The 20,693-nt window shown below is 42.1% G+C and overlaps 1 protein-coding gene across 1 annotated transcript; it reads left to right on the forward strand.

Annotated features, from left to right (window-relative positions):
* Positions 1–16,621: 16,621 nt before the first annotated feature.
* LOC124687505 (probable WRKY transcription factor 12) lies at positions 16,622–19,221 on the forward strand. Its single transcript, XM_047221280.1, has 4 exons — positions 16,622–16,856; positions 16,961–17,028; positions 17,174–17,338; positions 19,003–19,221. Exons 1-4 carry the CDS (start codon positions 16,689–16,691, stop codon positions 19,172–19,174), a joined length of 573 nt encoding a protein of 190 aa, XP_047077236.1. The 5' UTR covers positions 16,622–16,688; the 3' UTR covers positions 19,175–19,221.
* Positions 19,222–20,693: the final 1,472 nt, after the last annotated feature.

Consider the following 20,693-nt stretch of genomic DNA (forward strand, 5'->3'; position numbering starts at 1 on the left):
CAGTTCTCTGAGTGCGCAGCAACTACGCTAGCTGTTCCTGCTATTCAGCTGATACAGGCCTCATGTGTTTCTTAATTTTGCCCTGTTGCATTAACTTTGTTCCAAGTGCTGACTGTTTTGTGGTATGTGGGCTAGCTGCAAACCCAAAACCTATTACCACTAATCAATTGAACTTTTCTGCTCAACCAAATTACTAAAGAATGATTTCGCAATGAAGAAAATGAATAATCTGGATAATGGTCACAGCAAATCTGCGACACGACTGCAGAAAGTTGGTGCGTTTCCATAGGGTTGGTGCACGGTCAGGTGTGGCTACTCGTTTCTCGGTCCAAACTAGGCCATCTCTGTGCCTGTGCAACAGGTCCCTCCCAACAGTCATGTACAGTCCATTACATGTCTGCATACAACCTACAAGCTGCTAGCTGGTACTGCATCATCTAAAGTTCCTTGTAGAATGGGCACAACAAGCTGTTGTTTCAGTCGTGCCAGAGTGATCTTACTGTTGGTCGCTTTTTCAATCGGGCAATCGGTAGTGCGTGCTTCGTCAAACACACCTTTGAGACATGAGCTACTGCCAGTCCACCATAGCTGTGCGCTATTGTTCTCTCGTAGCGGCTAGTGCTAGTTTACTCAGGTCCTCTTTATACGTGGGAGTAATATACTCCCACCGTCTCATGAAACTTATCTGAGATTTATCAAAATCTAAATGTATCTAGATTTTTTTAGTATCTAGATACATTCGAATTTAGACAAATCTTAGTCAACTTTTATTGGGACAGGAGTAGATCCAACGACGGATCGACAGACAGATAGAAAGGCTTCCGACCAATTATGCTTTGGTTCTGTAGAGCCTTAGCCAATGCATTCACTTTTGGGGATCAAACCTGGAGTAGCGTTTTCATGGTGTACTTGACGTGTGCGTAGTAGCGGATATCAGAGGGGATTTGCTTGTGTAGTTGTGTCCATTAGTCTGGCTGCAAGGTGAGCTGTCGTTGGCAGTTGGCACGGAAGACATCATCATGTCAGGAATCCCGCGGGAGCTTCAGGTTAGTTTCTAGCACAAAATCATAAGTATCATCCGTATGGGGATACCGTTGCCCAGGACATGCCATCAGTCTTACCAATCCTACACTACGTTGAAAGGATCAGATCAGGGCCCTGCATCATAGGGCCTACGCAGGATCTTTGTCGGTCGGTAGGGGTATCTGATCTGATATCTTTAGCTCTGAAAATTCATCTACGCAATATACCAAGTAGCCAGCATTTGGGGTAGTATGTTGAGATATCCATGTGCTAGTAAATGCATCCTCAAATCATATCAGTCGCGGATAACATCAGTTTGGAGCTGCAGAGAGACGTCATTCGGTAACGATGCCTCGACTATCTTACCTTCTATAACTTTTTTTAAACAAGGCAAAACATTTGAAATTTTTATTGATTAAGGAGAAGGCTTACAAGCCATGCCTTGGCGGAAAGCCAATACCAAATAAATGAAAACCTACTCTCGTGGCATAATATTACAAAGCGGGCGAGGCTCCACATTGCCACCTCTTCCTTGATTTTCAAGACAAGCATGTTCGCGGAAGATGATTTATTTCTAAAGACGCGGGCATTATGCTCTTTCAAAATTTCCACGAGACTAACAACACGAGGGATGCCAACGCCTTCCTTCCCCGCCCTCTCTTTTGGATTAGCTCCCTCCTCCAATCCTTAATAGAGAGAATCCCGGTCCACTGTTGCGAGTTTATTTCAACAAGCCCAAGACATTCCTTCAAATTTTCCCAAATGCGCCTAGTGAAGCGGCAAGTAGAATTAGGTGAGCGGCCGATTCTTGAGTTTGGTTGCAAATCTTTTGCACAAATACCTCGGCGGTTTCCAATCGTTAATACATAAAGCCCGATAAGCATGTCTTGGGTTGGTACACAAATAGGATCTCCGATAGCGGGAGATAAGAGATTCATATGAGAAAACATAAGTAAAGGGGATTCCGCCTGAGCTTCTAAGGACAAAGGTAGATGAATAAGCATTTGATCCCCATCAAAGTCCGCATTGAAACCCTTACACGCATTGACCACAATTTGGCCATCCACTCTTATGGAACCAGTTCGCCGTCCAAACACGGTCTTGAAGAACAAGCCACACAAAGATGTTGCATTTGAGAGGGTGCCATGGTTTCCAAACCATAGAGGGCATCAAAGAGGGCGTGTGTACCAAGAATTGCATCTTGTAGGCCGAATGCCGAGTAGCTTCCATCTTTGCCAAATTTCCAAGCTATCTTGTCCGGGGTGTTCATGTCAAGTTGAAGATGTTGGAGCATCTCCCAAAGCTTATAGAATTGCATGATGTGTTCCAACGAAAGATTGCGTTGGGTGTTTAAGTGAGACACCCAAAAAATCATTTTCCAAAGCTCTCTGCAATGTGCGTTTTTTTTTCTCTTGGCTAGCTCCAAGATTTTGGGCGCAATATCCTTTGGCCGTATGCCATTTAGCCAATCTTATCCCCAAAAGAGGGCATTTTCTCCATTACCAATGGTAACGACCGTCGCGGCCAGGAAAAGGTCGTGGTCACTTGGGGTGCAGAGGTTGACCCTCACCCAAGGCATAGAGCCATCCGCCCATTTGTTCAGAAGCCACCTTAGCCGCAATGGCGTAGCAAATTTTTGTAGATTTAAGATTCCAAGTCCTCCTTTTGGCTTGCAAACTTGTTCCCAATTTACTTTGCATTTTCCACTAAAGACTTTCTCACATGCCGCCCAAATTAAGATAGGCTCGTTTAATGCTATCAATCTTCAAGAGAACTTCTATTGTCACTTCAACCATAATGACGAACAAATTCAATGCTTGTAAGCACCCTCTTTGACAAGCACCATTACTGCCATAGTAGCATTCCTACCAAGCCGAGAGGGACAAGTTTACCGGCCACCCTATCTTCTAATTGTTGGAAATAGATTCTCTTCAAGCGAGTGAGGGACAAAGGAAGGCCAAGACAGTTCATAGGTACCCTCTATAACTTACTCCTTCGTTTCAAACTATAGGACGTTTTAGATTTTTTTTTAATATGAACTACATACGGAATGCGTCTAGATACATATGATTTAGAAAAAGCTAAACCATCTTATAATCTCGAATGGATGTTGTAAGAGATTAGTGGTTTTGCGTGATGGTTGTGTTGGGGTGTGGGTGTGGTGTGAATGTGTGTTAAGTTCAGAAACTATTAGGAAGTTTTCTGATGAGAAAGAGGGTCCCGTGCCCTGCCCTGTCGTCTTAATCGCTGCCCCCTCTAGATCAGCAAACATTGCGCGATAGGGTGCCTGGCTATGAGTATGGGAAAGTATCCTATGCACCCAATCAACTCATGCAACCCATGCACCCAGCCCCGGTTAACTATTTTAAATGTTTTAAAAAAAATCAAAGCCAAGGTTATGTGTATAGATAGTACTCAGATCTAACATGTCACCAAGTTTCAAATCATAATTCATAATAGAGATCAAGAAACAAAATAAACAAACCTGACCATGAATAGTGCCAAATGCAAGTTGGGCTTTCAGTTTAGCCCATTATCACTATTCATAACAAATTTGTCATTTTTTATTTTGAACCTGTGTTTCAAATTTAGACTTGAAATTTTGTGACATGTTAGAAACTAGTACTATCTATTCCCGAACTTTCTGTCAGATTTTTTTGAAACTTTTAAAGTTCTCAATTAGAGCTAGATGCATGGGTGCATGAGTTGCTTGGGTGCACAGGATACATTCCCGCTATGAGTAGCTGTAAAATGATAGCCATTGTTTGTTTCCCCCATCGACGATCGAAAGGATATGCATATACGTACTAGTAGGACATAAAGGACATGAAAATGAGCATTCGTGAGCTGATGTACCCGTACGAACTCGGTGTAGTAATAGTAGTATCATGCGCGCCATCATTGGTGCGCGTCTCATCTCGATCGCCTCCATCTCCTTGTCTCCTAGTGTGTGCTCTTCTCCATGCATGTACGCTAGCCTCCACCGCCGCGACACCGGCCGCGACTTTGGCCGGCCGGGTTTCTATTCTTTTCTCGCCGCTGCGGCCGCCGGCGCGAGCTGCTTGCCTGCGCCAGCTCTGCCTGCGCCAACTCCTTGTGCCTCGCCGTTTCCGGCCAGGGCTATACAGCAGCAGTACGGTGGCGCTCACGTGCATGTATGCTAGCTCTGCCGCTACTTCTGCATCATGGTTTTGTGCACCTTAATTTGGATTAACTGCAGATTATATACATGCATGCATGCAGGCGAGGCGTGGTGCATTTGATGGGCAAGAGTAGTGGCCTGAAGAAGAGGCTTTTGCCGCAGCTGCAATGATAGTACAAAATCCCCTCTTTGCCTGCTGCAATCCGTGGCTCGTTCTGGAAACATCAATGTGCGTGGTGAGTCCCTGCAACGGCTGCAATACTAGCTGCAATATGTCCGGTTTGCCAATATCTTCGCCGTCCCACCGCCGCAACATGATACTTCGGATATCGGAAATTTGTAATGACACATATAAATTTAGCCAAATCTTCCACATTTTTTTTCAGAACGGAGGGAGTCCTTATTTTCTCTGGTGTGGTTAATCCCAGTCGATTACTATTTTTCAGTCAAATAATGTTATCAAATGTTAGTTACAACTCACTAGCACGAATCGTGAAATAATATAATGGTCTAAGGCCTGATTTGCAACCCATGTTGTAACTCAGAACTAGCACGAATCACGAAACATTTTAATAGTTTGTATCTTTTTCACGGTTGTAACCAAAAAATGTTCTCAATTGCAACCTTTGTTCCAACTCATGCTGCACGAATCACAATATAAATTGGATGGTCTAGAATCTGACATACTTAAAATTAGCAAAACTATTTTTTTCTCTTATAAAAAACTATTCCATAAACCTTCAATGCAGGCGATACAAAAAAAATTACTCCTACATGTTTTCACCGACGATCATTTGGGAGAGTGTAACTACACTCAATTCTGCAGAACCTGCATCATTGCACTGTGCTATGTTAATGTCATCCATTAATTGCAGTGACTACCGCTGGAGTAGGAGTACTCTCCGGAAATGTGGATTAAATGCAATAACCAAGTTACCAAAAAAATATTTTTTATCCCTATATATTCATGGTTACAGTGGATCTATGAACATCATGTATAACACAACAGAATAGTGTACAAATCAGAAAATGATGTTTTATATTTTTTTCACGATCTGTCGATGTGTTTTGGCGGCCTACTTCACTACTATACCTCAAAGGTTCAGAGAATAATGTATCTCACCTTTTTTACCCTTCACTGTACCATGAGAAATTATTAGGTACAAAATAGCATTTTTTGTGATAATGACCATTGAGTCGGTGAATTAATGAGTTTACAAGTTTACACACATAAATTAATTTTGGAAATGGATGAGGCGAGGTGAATGGTTACCCCTACATAATAGGATAATCGAGAAAATGACATCTTATTTTTGGCCATTTCTTTTATACTTTTGAATCATAGGAACGCTGTATTATAAAGATGGGACCAACCTTACAAGAGTTGGTGTTTCAATAAGCCTGTAAACGCCCTATACCAACCATGAGAAAGCCCATAGAAGAAGACCCAAGTGCCCCCCCCCCTCAAATACTAGATTTTTGACCTCCTTGGTCCAGACTGTCCGGACATGGGTTTGACCTCAGCCCAAACCATCTCTAAAAGATCATGGTCCTGGGTCAGACAATAGGCCGGATATTAGCGCGGGCACCATATTTTGTCCGACCAGTCAAATAATTCATGTTTCCTGCCAGGCGTGGTAACAGTCAGATTTCGTTGACCCTATATATTTCCTTCTTTCTTGGAAAAGTTTCTCCATTGGTAAGTTCTAAAGCTTTGATTCCTATGCTCGACTTTTCCATCCAAACAAAATTTGAATCCCTACCTTGAGTATTCTTGATGTTGATACTCTTGAGTTTGTGGGAAGCTAGATGGTTGGAGTAGCCTTGTGAACTTCCGGGTTGTGGATAGCTATGAATGAGTTTCTAGATGTGCATGGATCACCTAAAGATCCCGTTAGAGGAAGGGCTCTCGCTTGGTTTGGAGAGTTCAAGGGAGAAGAAGGATAGATCCGGAGAGATTGTGTAGGCTAGGTTTGCCACGAACTATCCAACCGAGATTATAATACCCTAAGGACTTGAACTTCGGGGATAGATCACCATGTTTTTGTCTCCTACTACTATAAGTAATTTCATTTTCCCCTTCATTTGTAGTTTTCTTGTATCACATCTGATGAAGTTGGGACTCGAAGTGCAGAGTGTTGTGTCAGCAGTGTATTTTCCCCACAAGGGTGGCTCGAGGGTTTATATCGAACTCTCGGGGAATGGATAACGAGTTATCTCTCCCTCTCTTCTTCTTGCAATCCTGTAAAATAAAATAAAGCCTTGTGTCCTCAACTCCACCGTGTGGTTGTCAAGCACAAGGTTTCGTATTAGTAATAGTAATATAAAGTAGTAACAAAAGTAAGATAAACTATACAAGTAAAGTAAACTAAGTAAAAACAGTAAACGATTGATTGTTTTTTGGGTTTTATGAGCAAATAAGATAACTATATTTTTTATTTTCGGATTATAATAGTGTTGCAAATAGAAAGTAAGATAAATGCAATGGAAAAGGTGTTTCTTATGATTAAAATTGGACCAGGGTTCATGAGCTCACTTGTCTACTCTTTCTTTAAACTTGTAGTGGATAATAACAATTCTCCAATGAGATAATAAGAGTATAACTTCAATATGTGTAAGATATGCATTCATATGGGCATCACGTTCGAACATAGAGATGATGCAACACATCTCTCTTATAATCCACAAAAAAGGGAAAACTCCATACAATATTGTATTAAGAATTAACAGAGTATAGCCATAAGTACTTTGACATGATGTTTGAATATCAAATATGCTACCTTGACCAAACAAGATCATCACTTTTGTCACGTGACGAACTCACGAATATAGCACATGCATTCACTTTATCCCTAGTGAGATAGCAAAGGAAAAGGCAAATCCATAATAGATCATAATTTGTTGTCACTATTCAATCACAAAAACCATGCTATTCATCTAACACACACATCACCCCACACATGTTCTTGCATACAAGTTGGATCAGGACCAATACTTAAGAACGGGGCACATAATATGAATCTATCAATACATCTTACACAAAGTAGAGTCAAATCTCATAGCACATTATCATAGAATAATGATCCACCAGATAGGAATTACATATATGACCATAATCATGTTGGGTAGCTCATATGGTACTAAGATCTATAAAGAACATGAGAGACATAGATCAAGCTACTACCACAAACCCGCAGTACAGAGGTGGACTACTCCCTTTGATCATGGTGTTGATGAGGAAGATGTTGGAGAAGGTGGAGATCCCTCCGACGGCTGTTCCGGCGGAGTCCCCCCCTCCAATCTTCGCTGTTGTAGCCTCTGTTTTCGTGTTTCTATGTTCCTGCGGAGCTCTCCTCCAGAGAACCCTCAGGGCTCATATATAGGAGTTTTTAGGTCAAAAGAAGTCGGTTCACAAAAGAATCAAGTGAATCGGACGATCGACGGCCAAAAGAGCTAGGGTGGCGCGTCCCCCCTTGTTGGGCGCCCCACCTGCCCTCTTGTGGGCCTCCGAGCCCTCCAGGTCTGGTCTAAACTTCCATGATGCTTCTCTCGGTGAAAAAATGACGTTCCAGAAATACTAGCTCAATTTAACTCCGTATAGGTCTTTGAAAGTGAAAAATACACAAAACAGAGTTTTCCTGTTATAACCCAAATAAAGGGGATCATTGGTAAATCTCCATAAATTAATATAAAACATTAAAATAACATCATATATGTTGCAAATATGTGGGAATATTTGTTAATAAAGTATAAAGTTTATGTATGCATTTTACATGCATCAACATCATGAATAGGATTATTCACGTAGTTGTTTTTAGAGTCACCTCTTTTATCCGTTGTTATCCCTAAAACCAAGAAAACTGATTAAGGTTTGTTGTCCCACCACCACCACCACTATGAACGTTCAAAAAGATATTTAGCTTTGCAGATGACACTGATAAGGAATAGAGCATTTAAAGTTTTGGTACTATGCATATGTAGATCACATATGTCCACGTGTAGCACTTTGCACCACAAGGTACAAACATGACATTTGCACTTTTGCGTGAAGCTTTACTGTTTCATAGGCATGGACATATTCGAGCTTGGGAATTGGATTGATGAGAAAAATGTTCTTTTTAAAATAAACCATTTAAGATTACACGTGAATTTAATGTGGATCAGAAGCAAACATGGGATGCCAATGTGGTGCCTGACAGGTGAGCCCAAACCCCAAACTTTGTATTTTTGCGAAGCAAATAATGAAAAGGAACTACCCCTACTTTCATATAAGTGTGAACCTACTACAAGATGCAATGTTATGCGAGACATGAACACGCCTAGCCTTGTATGGCCCTAACTGTAAGTTCCACTCCCGCGGTTCCTTTGAAAGTGTTTTTTTATATTGGCATGCATGCTGCTTTCCAAAATACAAGTTTTTGACTTATATTCATAAATCTAAAAAGTTGTATGTTTTGCGATTACCTTTGTACTAGTCAAATTATTCATGAAACCAATTCACAAATTTAAAGATATGTCAAAATATTGGTAGCTAGAATTTCAAAATATTGACTCGGCCCTGGTCCAAAACGACATTTGGGGGACTAGCTAGATGAAGTATGATAAAACCTGGTCTAAAGTACAATTTACTCTACGATGAATCCTTGGATGCTACTCCCTCTTTCCCAATTTAGGGTGCATATTAGTTTTGGTCATAACTATTGATAAAAATATATTAACTTTGATAATACCAAATCATATAATATGAAAATATATTTCATGTTGAATCGTTGAATGCTCCCTCCTTCCCAATTTAGGATGTATATTAGTTTTGGTTATAACTACATATAAAATATATTGACTTTAATAATATCAAATGCATATAATATGAAGAAAAAATATTTTATGATGAATCCAATAACATTGAGTTGATGTTGTAGATGTTGATACAACTTTCTACACATTTGGTCAAAGTTTACAAATTTTGAATTTGACTAAAACTAATTTTTTGATTAAAGGAATATATTAATATCACGAAGATACCAATTGCACCCAGTCTTTGCACCAACAAGATTCCGAAAGACATCAAGGATGCGCACATCAAAGGGAAAAAATATCAAACATAAAACAAAGACCCCATTGCCGTGATGAATCACTCACAATAGTAGAACTCTAACCACCATCGAATACAACACTTGGACTATAAAATGATTCTCCATGCCTCCAAGAAGGAAACAATGCATACACGTTGTCGTCGCACGATCGAATATCTTAGATTTTCACTCTAAAGAAAGTTCGAGTTCTCAAAACAATGTCTTCAACAAGACCATTGTCAGGTACAAGAAAAACCAATAAAGGCCAGACTTGGATTTTCACCTTCAAAAAATGTGACTCGGTACTCAAGGAGTACCAAAAAAATACGGCCCACTGAAAGGACTAGATGTCGCCTAGAGGAGGGGGGGTGAATAGGCGATTTAAAAACTCTTACGGATTTGGCTTGTAAGAATGCGGAATTAAACTAACATTTATTTTACAAGCACAAATCCTAAATATGCTAGGCTAACCTAAGTGCAACAACAACAACTAGAGCTAAGCAAGATAGGCACAAGATATATGTAGCACAAGTGATAGCAATATATATGTACTTCAAGCACGATGGCTATCACAAGGAAAGTAAGCTCGGGTATAGAAATAACCAAGGCACGTGGAGACGAGGATGTATTCCCGTGTTCCCTTCCTTTGCAAGAAGGTACGTCATGTTTGGAGTGGTGGAGGTCCCACGAAGGATTCTCCAACGCCACGAAGGCTCACCCTATTCTCCGAGCCAAATCCACGAAGGATAATGGCCCTTTCCTTATGGTCAGCTTTTCCTCCACTCCGGAGATGGCAAGGTCCACAACCACTTCACAAGCTTCACGAAGGAGAAGCCTGGGCCTCTTCACAATATTTCATGAAGAGGTCACCGAAGCACCAACCGCCAAGCCAACTAGGAGGTCTCCCTCCAAGAGTAACAAGCTCACGGTCTCTCACTCGAACTAATCGTGCTGGAGAGCTCAACACTATGCAATGATGCAAAGCAAGAACACTAGAGGTGTTCAAATCCTTCACACTCAAATCCCACCAAAGCAACAAATGCTAGGATGAGATTGGAGAGGAAGAACAAAGAGGAAATCAACAAATGACTCAAAGATCTAGATCCCAAGAGTTACCCTCACAAAGAGGAGGAATGGAGTGGTGGAGTTGTTGATCTAGATCTCCTCTCTTAGATCCCTCAAGAATGAGCACGAATCATGGGGGGAATCAAGAGATAGGACAAGTTCTTCAAAGACAACAATGAAGGAGAGAGAGTGGTAGAAATTAACTAGCCCAAGGTGGAAGAAGGCTTATTTATAGTGTAAGGGAAAATATAACCGTTGGGGGAAAAGTCGGGCTGAGAAAACTAGTCGTTTGAGGCAAATTCGAGCAACCCGGAAGCTGACCCGGTGGTACCGGGCCACATACCGGGCTGCCCGACAGCAGCACCCGATGGGCCGGGCTGACTGCCGAATTGCCCGGCAGCAGCACCCGGCCTGCCGGGCTGTGTGCCGACTTCTCCTGGGCTTCGGTTCTTTTCGGTAGTCCGGCAGCAGCACCCGGTAGGTCGGGCCGCCTGCCGACTTTTCCGGCAGCAACACCCGGTTGGCCGGGCTGACTGCCGAGCTGCCCGACAGCAGCACTCGGCCTACCAGGCGAGAGACCAGATTTCGGGACGCTAAAAAACCTTTTCTTTTTCTTTAAAATAGAAAATGCTCTCGAACTCCGATTGACATGAAACCAACTTTGTTGGAAATATGGAGACTCCTCACAGGATATTTTTAGATAATTCTAGAGAGGGAGTCTCCCACTGTCAAGAAACGATGAAGACGTCCAAACTCGAAAACGCAATAGAAGATGCATGCGGATTCCGTTTTTGATGAACTTGGGCTTATTGTAAAGCTAGCAACAAGCTCAAGAACCTCACACAGAGAAACACCAAGAAGCAATAGGGATATGCAAAGTATGCAAAAGATTGAGCTCCCTAAGACGATGTGATCAAGTTACCCAACCGAAAGCCTCTCTTAATAGTGAGACTATCTATCCTATAACCCGGTCTCCCAACATCCACCTTGAAACCGGTAAAAGGAAAACCTAGCAAGGCCATACCTTTGCCTTGCGCATCCCTCTTGATCTTGATGATAACTCTTCAAGCTCCACTCAAGACGGAGTGCCTTACTTGATCATTGTTGCTTCATGAAGACTCAAACATGCTCCCACATACACCATGATGGGATAGCTCCATTGAAGCACATCTTCACATGTCCATTATCACAAAATGGACGGCAAGCTTCAAGCATATGATCCTCTTGAGATGCTCAACTTGAACTTTCCCAACTCAATCTTGATGACGATCACCACTTGATGTCATCCTCTCATGGGCTATATGAGATCTCACTTTTGATGCATGCCCATGGAAAGATACCTAACCCACATAGACAACACAAGGGAACATATATGATGGGTTAGTTCATAAAGCATAATTGACATGGCTTACCATACCACATGCCTTCTCGTGGCACATTCTTCATGCTTCATGCGTTGACCAATCTTGAATCTATTCTTCACTCTTTGTATTGGTCAACCTTGTATCTTCTCATGCTCTATCATAATACCTTGAGGTGTATATAGAATTATTCATTTGGTTGCATGCTCTAAATCTTAATCACCCATAGCTCAACTCATGAGACTATCATGACATTGACTTAGAGCCATATCTTGAATTCTTCACTTGGAATCAAACACTCAAGATATTGATCATTCATTGCTTAACACATAAGCTAGAGCATGGCTAACATTGAGTTCCACATAAGAGCTCCATCTTCATTTCTTCTACTTGATCATATCACATATGACTTCAAATCGATGATCTTGATGCCGATACTCAAGGTATACCTTTTATCATCATGGCATTCATACTTGAATCCAACACATGGACTACAAGTAGTACCTATGGAATTTTCCTTCATATAAACTCAATAAAAACATTAGTCCATAGGGGTTGTCATTAATTACCAAAACCACACATAGGGGCCATGTACCCTTACACCCACCTATGTTGTCACCCCCTCTTACCAAGGCCGCTAATACAAGGCATCAAACACCTAACACATAGGAAAATCATGTGAATCATACTCTCCATCTCAACCAAAACACCATACCCCCATATATAACTTGTAGACCCCCAGTCTCATTCACCATGACTTTCTCCGCCTCCGTCAATGTCATATAAACATATTCTTAGACATGTCCCATGGCACCGATACAAAAGCGAAACTTCGCGACACACCCTCGTGAAGTAGCAATGGATGAATATAAGGGCGCCCACGGGCGAATCGAGTATGATCCAGATATCAAGTGACGCCATGTGGCAATCATCAAAGATCTTTGACGGGAGGACCGGAACACGTCGGCGACCAGATGGAGAAAGGCAACATCAAGCAGATCGGCAAATTGACGATGGGAAATCAGCAAGGCCAAACCACCTTTATTTAGACCAGTCCGGCATCCCTCACGCCACCATCCTGCTCCCAGCTGAGCAGGTCGACTCACCAGCCATGACCGCCAAGAACATCTCTGCTAAGCGGTTGGGAACATGGCCACCACCGCTCAGCCAATCGGCGGGGGCATCACCATGGTGCCAGTCCATCACCGCAGTTAGGCACCGCCGCACCATCCACAACCACAAACCTAGACCCACATACCCACCAAGGCCCAGAAGGCTCGGGACACCGCACTACAGGAAACACACAAGGTGCCGACGGGCCGTCGGCACAGGGCCTTTCCGGCCAGGCCAGCAGGCAAGCCGTCGGCACAACCACTCAACCGTGACGGCGTGGTAATAGCATCAGGCCTCTGCCGACGGTGGCACATATTTCAGCCCTATGCCGGCATAGCAATTTTTCATTTTACCACACTAATCTTCAAAAAATCATAACTAAATCATTATAATTCAAAAAAATACAAATAATATATCAAAATTTTCAGTAAAATAAGATCTATCTTGGAAAAATAGCAAATTACGAATATTGAAAATATCTAGAAAAACTTCTAAAAAATGAGCTATCTTATCTGATGCACCTTGGGATTTCTTACGATGTTGCAGGAGGAAGTTTTCCATTTCATCTCATTAAAAAAGCCAATTTTCCATTTTTGAGGTGTCGAAAACAGGGTGTTTTGTGAAGCAACCACCAAATTAAAGTTTCACATTGGTACCAACATATTTTTCAAAGATACTAGACCACCTAAGATGGACAATTTCTCAACTAGTGTATCTAGAACCTTTATGTTCACCCCTCATGAAAAAGACAAATTCCTGATAAATCAATAGGAGACCGACCAGATTAAACTATAGGTACATGATATAATGCTCAAGATTTTTTTGTAAAAATCATTTTTAGGTTCACAACATGATATTTGATCAGAGATCTACTGCAATTTTAGCGAGGCTTAGCCCCGGACAAATGATCTTCATGTCCGTCATTTTGAATATAGTTTAAAACGGGCATAACAAATTCAAAAAAGATCCAAAAAATGTGAAACTAAATAGTGGTGTCATATTATGTGTCATAGTTGCAAGGAAAAATATTAAACTTGGAAAACTGCAAACATAACAAAAAAATCCTTCACAAAATGAGCTATCACGTTCGTGGTTACATGGCATTTAGATCAAACGACCAATGATATGGATATAATCGCGGAATAGTTTGTGATAATGTGGCCATATTGTGAACACATGGGCATCTTTTAATGTATTACGATGTAGCAGGATGAAGTTTTCCTTTTCATTGCACGAAAAAAACATTTTCCATTTTTCAGGTGCCGAAAACGGGATGTTTTGTGAAGCAACCACCAATATAGAGTTTCACATTGGTACCAACACATTTTCCAAAAATACTAGACCACCTAAGATGGATAATTTCACAACCGGTGTATCTGAAACCTTTCTGTCCACCCCTCATGAAAAAACTTTCTGCCGAATCGGTCGGAGGCTGGCGAGATTTGAACTACATGTACATGATATAATGCTCAAGATTTTTTTTAAAATTATTTTTAGGTTCACAACATGCTATTTCATCAGAGATCCAGTGCAAATTTAGCGAGGCTCAGCCCCGAGCAAAGGAACTTTATGCCCGCCGTTTTGAATATAGTTTGAAATAGGCAGAACAAATTCAAAAAAATCCAAATAATGTGAAACCTTCGCGTGGTGTTATATTATGTGTTATATTTCTAAGGAAAAATATTAAAATTGAAAACTTGGAAACATCACACAAAATCCTTTACAAAATTAGCTAGCATGTTCGACATTTCATGGCATTTAGGTGAAACGACCAATGTTGTCGATATAATCACGGTGTAGTTTGTGATAATGTGCCTATATTGTGCACACATGTGCATCTTAGGATGTCTTACGATGTTGCAGGAGGAAGTTTTCCTTTTCATCGCATGAAAAAATCATTTTCCATTTTTCGAGTGCCGAAAACGGGATGTTTTGTGAAACAACCACCAAATTAATATTTCACATTAGTACTAACCCATTTTCAAAAATACTATACCACCTTACATACACAATTTCCCAATTGGGGTATCTGAAACATTTTTGTCCACCCCTCGTGGAAAAGACAAATTCCTGCCAAGTCAGTAGGAAGTCGGTCAGATTTGAACTTCAGGTACATGATCTAATTTGGAAAAATTATTTTGGTTTCAAAATATGATATAGATGTCATATTTGGATTCATCTCATTTTTCTGATCGATTTATACATATTTTTTGTCAAATTATGATTTAGGGATTTAAAGATATTAATTATTTCATGTTAAATAGAAAAGTAAAATAATAGTACCATTTTTTATTGTTATTTGAATTCAAAATTAATATACTTATTCATTGTAGTTTATGTAGAAAATTTTTTAGAATTCAAAAAAATAAAGATGTGCAACTTCAAATATGGGTTACTAGGATTGATATGGTTGTACTATCAACAAGGTGTGAGTTCTTTCATGGAAGGCTAGTCTAGAAGGAACAGAGAAGTTAAGTGTGCTATGGGTGGAGTAGTGTGAGGATGGCTGACTCATCGGGAAGTTTGACCACGAGTGAAATTTGACCTAATATTAAGTGTAGTTAGAGTTCAAATGGTCCATGTGAGAGATTAGAAAAATTGGGGAAAAAAAATTTAAAAAAATATTTTTTCAAAAAAATTCGAGCCAGAATTGCAAAACGGCCGTTATTTCTATGCCGACGGCTTTGCCATCGGTACAGGATGTTGTACCATTGCTAACGGCCAGTCTGTGCCAACAGCAAATGAGTCTGTGCCGAGAATGTATTGTGCCGACGGCGAGGTGCTGACGTCGTCCGTCAGCATAAGGTTGTGCCGACAGCGTCCGTCAGCACAGGGTTGTGCCGATGGCATGGCGGCCGTCGGCAGCTTGACGGATTCCCGTGGTGCCGTACTAATTAGGAAGGAGGGAGTATAATTTGCCCCGCCAGCCGCCACCCATTAGGGCAGTCAAAGCAAAAGAGAAAAAAAAAAGTTGGCAGGAATACGCGTTGAGAACATGCATGTAACCTGGGATATATATATACGAACAAAGGAGCGAAGTGATGATTCAAGAATAGACTAGGCGCACATACGTGCGCGGTGCAGAGGACTGAGAACGAGTGGCCTTGTGTGCAATGAAAAGCATGTATATCGAGCAATCACAGGGAACAAAAGGTACAATCAGTGCTATCCTGTACGCGGAACAATCGCTGCAATAATGTCTGCCCCACCTGAAAAAGCTCTGCTGATCGACCAAAGATTCAAAGTGGCCGCAAGTCTCTCGTTGAATCAACTCTGGAGCTCGCAATTAGGGAAGCAGCTGGGATACATACGTTTTTAAGCAATGGCAGAACCAGATTTGACCGGTGATTCACGTGGGTTGTAGAATAATATCACTTAAGTAGTTGCATGTAACAACCGAAGGCATGAGCTAGAAAAGTCATATCCGACATCTAACTAAGAGCTGGTGAATTAGCAGCAGCCACTAGCTAGCAAGGAGGCAAAACAGGCAAACAGCTGCTACTGAAGCAAGTACTGTACCCACGACACAATTTGAGCAGAAAAGCCCTTTCAAAGGGGAGCACCCTAGACCCATAGTCCAGAGAGGCATAGCCCACCACTTAAAACCTAGAGGCATCAGCCCTATCACAATTTGACACCAAAAAAGAAGAGAGAGACAGAGGGACAAGTCTATCTATAGAGGAAAGAAAGTGAGAAGTCTTTCTCACTGAATTCTTGCGCCAAGATCCACCTCGAGATCACTAGATAGCGTAGTGCACGTACGCCACGATCTACATGCATATATGCATGGATCAAGGAATCCAATTGGGGATGCCTTACTCTCTTCCTAACCTACATGTGCCAGATCACTACTACACCACCCCTATTCCTCTTTCTCCACTTGAACTACCTTGCCATCCCAAGCTTCTCCAGATGCAATTCGACCAGAACGAGGAAGCCTTGATGATCTCCTCTGAACATTGTGGGCTATACCCGTTGCCCGCGCTTTACCGCCACTCCAGCTCTGCCAACCACCCCGCACAGACCATCGTTTGCGAGAAGCCCACCGCCGGTTTCGTGCCCAGTTTTGGGGCTGAGGAGGTATATAACTATATATACTTTCGCTAGTTTCATGATCATATAAGTGCAGATGAAAAAGAGGAAATATTTACCCATACATGACTTTTATTTCTCTTCCTAATCAGGTGAGCACCTCGGTGACGATGAGAGCTGGCTTTGAGGGTGCTAGCTGTAATGGTCATTCCGGTACATGGTATGTGCAGTGAGAGGATGCCATGGATGTTTTTGTTACTAGTCTTGTTAGTTGTTATGTTCATGAGATAGTCATTTTTCTCCAAAAGTAAGAGATTTAGTCTTTTTTAGGGTTTCATGTCATTGGTGTGTGTGTGAGGTTACAGGTGGAGGGGTTCCATGGCAGGGGAGAAGGGGAAGATGAAGCTGAGGAGGAAGATGAGGGAGCCGAGGTTCTGCTTCCAGACCAGAAGCGACGTTGATGTTCTGGATGATGGATACAAGTGGAGGAAATACGGGCAGAAGGTTGTCAAGAACAGTCTACATCCCAGGTATACTTCTACAAGCAATTAAGAATCCCATACTTTCGTGTTAACTGTATCCACGAAGTCCCCAGCCCCTTTTTCTGTCACTGTATCGGGAAGAAGCTCGTAAAACTTAATTAAAGTGATATGGCTACCGCACAGTATGTGGTAGAGAAGTAAGCCATACGATCTTTTGTCTTGTGACTAGCTGGCTGGGAGATCCTTGATGGAAGAAGATGTGAACTTCTAATGGTCGAGTTCTCTTAATTTTGCGTGTGAGCAAGCAAATGCATCTTGCGAAACACAGTACGTACAAACGTAGACACTCATAAATACATATATAGTCAGTCACACATATGCATGTATACCTTACCTTTTTTAGCACCTCCGAGAGACTGAATCCAAGAAACTAATTAGAAAACGCGCCTCCTACTGCAACAATATTTCGTTTTTATGAGACATTAAAGTGTTAAACCTGTGGTTTGAACTGTGCTGAGTTAGGAGTGCTAGTACCTCCTAACCATCCAACCCAGGTTGGTTCTCAAGAAAATGCATTTGTTGGGTACACAATCGTAACTAGCTAGTCAGTTCATGCAGTTCAGTTGTTTTGAACTTGCATATGATCATACATGTCAAATACCCGGTTTTGGAGTGAATACGGTGCTACTTGCTTTCACATAGTAAAGTTTCTAAGAGAAGTAAGGTGGTGGTGTGGAAAAGCAATGGCATTATGGCAGAGGAGATTGAGGAAAAGATATCATCTTGCACAAACGCACAAACTTGCGAGCTACTCCCTCCGATCTCTTTTAATTGACTCAAATTTAGTATATTTTTATACTAAATTTGAGTTATTTAAAAGGGATTAGAGAGTAGTTAGCTGCATGCGATAAAGCTGCACAGATCACTAAACAATGGTATCAGATGTAGTTATGTAGACACCCATGCATGTCTGAAGTTCTCCAGTTAACTTTCCTGTGCTAGCTATATGCATGTAGCCATATACATGTCATCATGAGATATTTTCATCTTTGTATCTGTGTGTAAATTAAGGTAGTTATATAGTAGTGTGCTCCATTGGTTATTGCTATATGGTGATAGCATCAAGTAGTACTTCATCAGTCCGTCCTGCATAGCCGTTATCCTTTGATGGCGGCTGCGGAATATGAAAAGAACAATTAATCGGGATTCATGATCTATGACAAATGGGGAAAAACATCAGTAGTAGCTAGACGCCTGTGCATGCGTGCTCGGCCTCCTACATATATGCGCGGGGACAAATGGAACGGACACTTTAAGATCATTGTGTTCCTTCAGGGTTTCAGATTCAGAGTTCAGACACACAGCCAGCTAGTAGCTCAGTGCGCCATATATAGGTCTGGGACTGGGAAGCTTGGTTTTCAGCAAACTGTGTACTGGCTAATCATTTGTCTTCGATCTCCGCTAGAGAAAATATATGCAATATTCTGATCATCTTTGAAAGTGAATGCGAAACAATGCAATAATGTATGAACTGTTCTAATCTACTACTAAAGAGGAACCATTTTTTGAACAGAAAAAGTTCGTTATCAAGTTCAGCAGACATCATATTCGAAAAAAAAGTTCAGCAGACATCATAAATATTCTCGAAATTGACATGAGCTAATTAACAAAAGAAAAGAGATCCTCTGAACATTATGGAAATTGGCATGCAGGAGCTACTTCAGGTGCACCCACAGCAACTGCCGCGTGAAGAAGCGTGTGGAGAGGCTTTCGACCGACTGCCGCATGGTGATTACCACGTACGAGGGGCGCCACACGCACTCCCCATGCGACGACACCTCCTCCTCCGGCGACCACACCACCACCTGCTTCAGCTCCTTCTAGGTCACAGAAGAGATCAAGCAAGCAAGCAGCAAAGTGCATAGATCCATCGAAACTCGGTAAATCTTCCCTGCACGGGAGGTTCCATGCATGTTTATCCAACGATTTACCTAGTTGCGAGGTTTAGGATTCATGCTGCACGGTTTCGCTCAGTTTCATTGTATTTCGAGATTCTGAATTGAATTGGTATGCAATATTGCCTAAAGAGTTTGACATGCAATAAAACATGGTGAACCGGTGCACGGAAGAAAGACATTTCCCTAGATCCATCGCCTAGTTCCTTATTTTTGATGGATGGAGAATGAAGCGGTGTACTGTAGGATGTACGCATGCGACCGTTCAGAAGCACTAGCACCACTCGGACGATCATGCGGCTCAGGTAACCAAACTAGCGGTTTTCTTTTTCATGAATGCGAGAAACGGGAAACATGGTCCTATCTATTTCAGTGTACGTGCATGCAGTTCTGGTAGGCAGTAAAGTTACTCCTTTCTATGTGCGCATGTGACTACCTAGGTGCACGGTTAACAAATTTAGCAGCAGCTGCTGCTAGCAGGAGAGCACTAAAGCCAGTGACCACTGCGCAGGTGAATTGATCTGGTTGGCCGTATGCATGAGGTAATTAAACAGACCGTTGTGCGTACATTACGCAGACCTGATCACAGAGAAAACACGAAGGGAGACACAACGTACGGTGCTTGCTCGTAAGCGTGCTAATGATTGCACAACGTGCACCAGCTGCTGCGCCGAAACGAACACGTACGGGCTTCCGACCAAACCACCATTAATTCCAGTGATGATTCTTCAGGCTCATCAGCCGGCTTCAAAGGCTACTCCACCTGAGGCCAAAGCAGCGGTCACGAAAACCTGAATGCACAATGATCATCATCATCTAGGAGTACATGAGCCTCAGATCGATGAGGTCCCGGAATCATGGCGAGATCGACCATCACCTAGGAGTGCATGCGTGAAAGTTTGAGCCTTGAGCGTGAGAGTATCTCCAGCCGTTGGGGCTTCCCAGAAATTCGGCGCAATTTAGCGTCGGATTGATGTAATTTTTGGCTCTGGAGGCCCATTTTTCCATCGGCGAGTTCGGGATGGATGAAAAGTTTTGATAAATAACGATGAATTCAGATAAAACAAGGCGAAATTCGTTCAAATATAAGCGATATTTAAAGATATTTAACATATAATAAATGCGAGTTCGTACATATATAGACTAAATTCGTACATATATTCGAATTCGGCGACAGGGAAACAAGAAACTATATTTAATAACAGCCTTCTACATGCCGAAATGGTGGTAGATGGCCGTGTAGTCGCCGCCGTCATCATCGTCGCTCGAGTTGCCGCCGTCCTCAGCCGGCGCCTCGTACCAATGGCTCGATCCAGACACTATGGTTGCCACGTGGCGGCGTCGGCCGGTAGAGCTCGTCGTCGCCGCCGCTCTCCTCGTGTTTGATCGCCGGCACGGGCTTGGGCGCGATGTTTGGTGCGGCGGCCGGTGCGGTGGCGTGGACGGCG

Source organism: Lolium rigidum, chromosome 2, assembly GCF_022539505.1.
Source record: "Lolium rigidum isolate FL_2022 chromosome 2, APGP_CSIRO_Lrig_0.1, whole genome shotgun sequence".
Lineage (NCBI taxonomy): Eukaryota > Viridiplantae > Streptophyta > Magnoliopsida > Poales > Poaceae > Lolium > Lolium rigidum.

Excerpts from the sequence above, each read along its gene's own strand:
- LOC124687505 (XM_047221280.1), top strand. The coding sequence starts at position 16,689 with ATGCAATTCGACCAGAACGAGGAAGCCTTGATGATCTCCTCTGAACAT. Across the intron at positions 17,029-17,173 it reads AATGGTCATTCCGGTACATG|GTGGAGGGGTTCCATGGCAG; the intron begins GTATGTGCAGTG and ends GTGAGGTTACAG. Across the intron at positions 17,339-19,002 it reads AAGAACAGTCTACATCCCAG|GAGCTACTTCAGGTGCACCC; the intron begins GTATACTTCTAC and ends ATTGGCATGCAG.